Below are 4097 nucleotides of genomic sequence, written 5' to 3' on the forward strand. Positions count from 1 at the left end.
CTGTGTTCACGCCGCCAACCCCAGTCCTCTCCCTGGGATCCGACCGAAGCCCGAGCCTCAGCTCCCAGCCCCCGCCCGCCCCGGCGGGTGAGCAGACAAGCCTCTCGGGCTGGTGAGTGCTGGTCGGCACCGATGCTCTGTGCGGGAATCTCTCCGCTTTGCCCTCCGCATCCTGTTACTGCGCTCTTTTCCGTGGCTCCGAAGCTTCCCCCTCCGCCACCCCCAGTCTTCGCCCACGAAAGGGCTTCTAGTGTGTGGAAACCTTTCCTCCTTCACAGCTCCCTCCCACTGGTGCAGGTCCTGTCCCTATTCTTTTGTCTCTGTTTTTTCTTTTGCCCTACCCAGGTACGTGGGGAGTTTCTTGCCTTTTGGGAGGTCTGAGGTCTTCTGCCAGCGGTCAGTGTTCTGTAGGAGTTGTTCCACATGTAGATGTATTTCTGATGTATGTGTGGGGAGGACGGTGATCTCCATGTCTTACTCCTCCGCCATCTTGAGGTCTTCAAAGGCTGCATTCTGCTGATCTTGGAGAGTCTCCTGGAGAGGCTGGGGGTGGCTGTAGCTCACGCTGGGGACACAGACCCCAGCCTAGTGGCAGCCACACTCAAAAACTCCTTCTACCCTGTGGAAGCCGGAAGACGCTGCTTTCAGGCGCCTGGTGAGATCCGCCCTCTGGCTCATTAGCACTAACACCTGGTCCCACCCAACAGCCTGCAGGTGTCAGTGCTGGGAGGCCTCGGGCCAAATAACTGACTAGGCATGGACACAGCCCCATCCATCAGCAGACTGGCTGCCTAAAGACTTTCTGAGCCCACAGAAGTCTCTAGACACGCCTCTACACAAGGCCCTGCACACCAGCGTGCCAAGACACAGCTCCACCCACCAGTGGGCAGGCACCCATCCTGCCCTCCTGGAGGCCTGCAAGAGCCTCTTAAGCTTTAGCCATGAGGTTGTTTGGGTTTTTTTCCCAGCATTTTTTTTTACTCTCCTCCCTTTCCCTTACATGCCCTAATCTTTTTTTTTTTTCCTTTTGTTCAACTAAATATATGTCATGTTGAGATTATCACAGAATAAAATATGTTTCAATTTTAGATTTGTTTCTGCATATTTGCCTGGACAAATGATGTTCTATGACATTTTTTCACTTTTTATTGACATAATTACTGATTAAGAAGAGCAACTGAATTATGTCAGGTTCAGTGAATTAGATCTGGGAAACAATTTAGATGTAAAGAGTTGTTAATTGCTATCTAATTAAAAATGAAAGCCTCTGAGCCGCCCTACAATGAAGACCCTTCCACCCCTCTCCATAGTACATGATGCCTTAGTAGAGAAAACTAAAATTCTGAAATGACATGAATGGGCAAAAATCAAATGACATTTTGGTAATTCCTGAGACTACCAGTTAAGACATATATGCATATTGTCAAAGCAAGCCAAAATCCAAGAGAGGAAAGAATGGGGTAGAAGGATGGATTTCCTCATCTTATAAACAGGAAAAGGGCAGGAGCTGTGTCTGTCTTGCATGATACATACTAAGGAGATGCTCAAAAACGACTGCTGACGCGCAACCACTGCGCCACCAGGGAAGCCCCCATCTTGGTTTGTTTTAAAGAGTAGAGTACATTTGTGGTAGTGGCATGTATGAGGTAAATGATCTAGTTGGGTCATTCTAGGTGGAAACTTCGAAGTGGTTAAAAGAGATGTTTTTATATCCGGGGCCAGAGACCTGGACCCTAGTTCTGACTCTGCCGTTTGTTTGCTTTGTGATGTTGGAAATTTTACTTTACTGCTTTAAGCCTCGATTACTTTAGCTGTGAAATGGGAATAACACCCGTGAAACTTGATGAAGATTTCAAACAAATAACCCAAGTGTGAGTCCTGCCTCTGTCACTTCCAAACTTTTATGTCATTTGTACTTCACTTTGTTTTGAACAATTATCAGTGAAGAATCCTGGAGTCCTAGTAGGCTAGTGCTCCAAGAGATTATCCACTCAAAAGCCCCATGTGAGAGACGAAGAACCTGAGAACCATTATTATAGAAGTACCTCGAATGTCAGGGTGACTGCTTTGAAAGAGAATGCTTATTTGACATTTACACTGAGGGTTTCTTAAAAAAGGCCAAAACCAAGAAACAAACCCAAAACCCCACCTCATTTTACTGAAGTAAGGCTGGTATGCAGTCAAATTAAGTGGATTTCCTCATAAATGGGACAGCAGTCCTCTTGAGCTTATAAATCAGGATAACCCTCCTTATTCTGTTCAGTCCAGAAGAGGAATGGAAATACCCAAAGCAGCTGGAGGAAAGCTATAATAAACTTCTTCCTAGAAAGGAGAAGTCCAGGCTGGTCCTTCTGTATCCCCTGGAGAATCTTGGTAAACAAAGCCTATAGTTGTTACTTCACCTGCCTCTGGGCTTATCTGACCTTTCAGCACAGGTAAGCAAAGGGTGAGGCCATGCAGGGGCCTAAGGCACGGGCTGGCTGGACGTGAGAACCACAAAGGAGAGGGTGCAGGAGGGAAGAATGGGAATGATCTAGAATAATGGGGAGAAAAGGAAAACAAGAGAAAGAAATTTCATCCCTGAGAACTATAGTGGAGGGTTACCACGGCTACTGCTGGGGGCATCTGTGCTTCTGTTTGTCTATCTCCGAACAGCATCACACCACCAATGAGAGTATGTTATCTGAAAACAGAAAAAAATCTCAGGAGAGGGATCCCCTTGCAGCTACTCTAGAAACTCCATACATCTTAACAGTCCCTACTCTTAGAAAGGTCTTACTAATTAAAAAAAAAAAAAAAAAAATCCCTGTATATCACTTTTGAAATGACTTGCTTTATTATCCCATTAAAAAAAAATTCAGTGTTTATATTGCAAAACCCACCCTTTTTTGTGCCCTTCCATTTTTTATGCAGGGCATAAATTTGTTTTTTGTTTTTTGTTTTTTGTGTTTTTATTTTGCTGTACGCGGGCCCCTCACCGCTGTGGAGCACAGGCTCCGGACGCGCAGGCTCAGCGGCCATGGCTCACGCGTCCAGAAGGGTGGTCAGTTATTTGCTGATTGACTTATAGGAAGAACGTGTGATTATCCAATAGAACTCAGAAATGTATATAGCTAATTTTATGCCCGCATGTATCTAACCCAGCCTTAGTAATTATAATCACTCTTTGTTTTTTATTTCCTGGGGGAAATAGGTTAGGTTGGACCTGAATGCATCATTATAAAGTATGCACATATAAACTGAACTTTCTTAAATCGAGGTCACTTGGGTAAGAAGGCTCTTTTGATAAAACCGGGTTGACAGTTGTATTCACTGGGCACTTCAGTGTTAAATGATATTCTTCCCACATCCTGGGTCATAAGGCAGTCACATCTACATCGAAGTTAAGAAACAGAAAATCACGTTCACAATAACAGCAAAGCTTCATGGTGCGTGGTTTTACACTTGAATACGCTGTGTTCTGTTCTGCCATGTTAATATTTTAAATAATGTAGCTTCCTTTCCATGTAGCATTAAGTTCATCTTTTATTTTCTCTTTACCATTCTGAAATAGCTTTCTATATTGCTATATTTATGCCAGGAGAAATTCCTAAAACATAGGAAGCATAAAGTCAAATCATCTTTGCGGGAAAACAGCAAAAGTAACAACAAAAACCAGTTTCAGATCCTCCAGCCAAAATGATATCTTGTGTACTTTACAGACTCAATCTGTGTACCAGGCTTTGATCCAGGCCTCAACATGATGACTGGGATCACCCCTATTAACCCAATGATACCAGGCCTGGGGCTGGTACCCCCACCGCCAACAGAAGTGGCTGTCGTCAAAGAAATAATCCACTGCAAAAGCTGTACTCTTTTCCCCCAAAACCCAAGTAAGTGATATCTGTGAGAAGTATTTGATCATCGATTTAAGTTTCTTTCTTTTTTTGTTTTTTTTTTTTTGTGGTACGCGGGCCTCCCCCTGCCGCGGCCTCTCCCGTCGCGGAGCACAGGCTCCGGACGCCCAGGCCCAGCGGCCATGGCTCACGGGCCCAGCCGCTCCGCGGCACGCGGGATCCTCCCAGACCGGGGCGCGAACCCGGCTCCCCTGCATCGGC

The 4097-nt window shown here is 45.5% G+C and overlaps 1 protein-coding gene across 19 annotated transcripts in view; it reads left to right on the forward strand.

Moving 5' to 3' along the window:
* ENOX1 (ecto-NOX disulfide-thiol exchanger 1) overlaps positions 1-4097 on the forward strand; it is a 657005-nt gene that overhangs the window by 485701 nt on the left and 167207 nt on the right. For all 19 annotated transcript variants that reach the window (XM_028497884.2, XM_028497886.2, XM_028497888.2 and 16 more), the window contains one exon: positions 3702-3872. In XM_028497884.2, the coding sequence (XP_028353685.1) occupies positions 3702-3872 (171 nt within the window). The remainder of the gene's footprint in view (positions 1-3701; positions 3873-4097) is intronic.

This window comes from Physeter macrocephalus, chromosome 13 (assembly GCF_002837175.3).
Source record: "Physeter macrocephalus isolate SW-GA chromosome 13, ASM283717v5, whole genome shotgun sequence".
NCBI lineage: Eukaryota > Metazoa > Chordata > Mammalia > Artiodactyla > Physeteridae > Physeter > Physeter macrocephalus.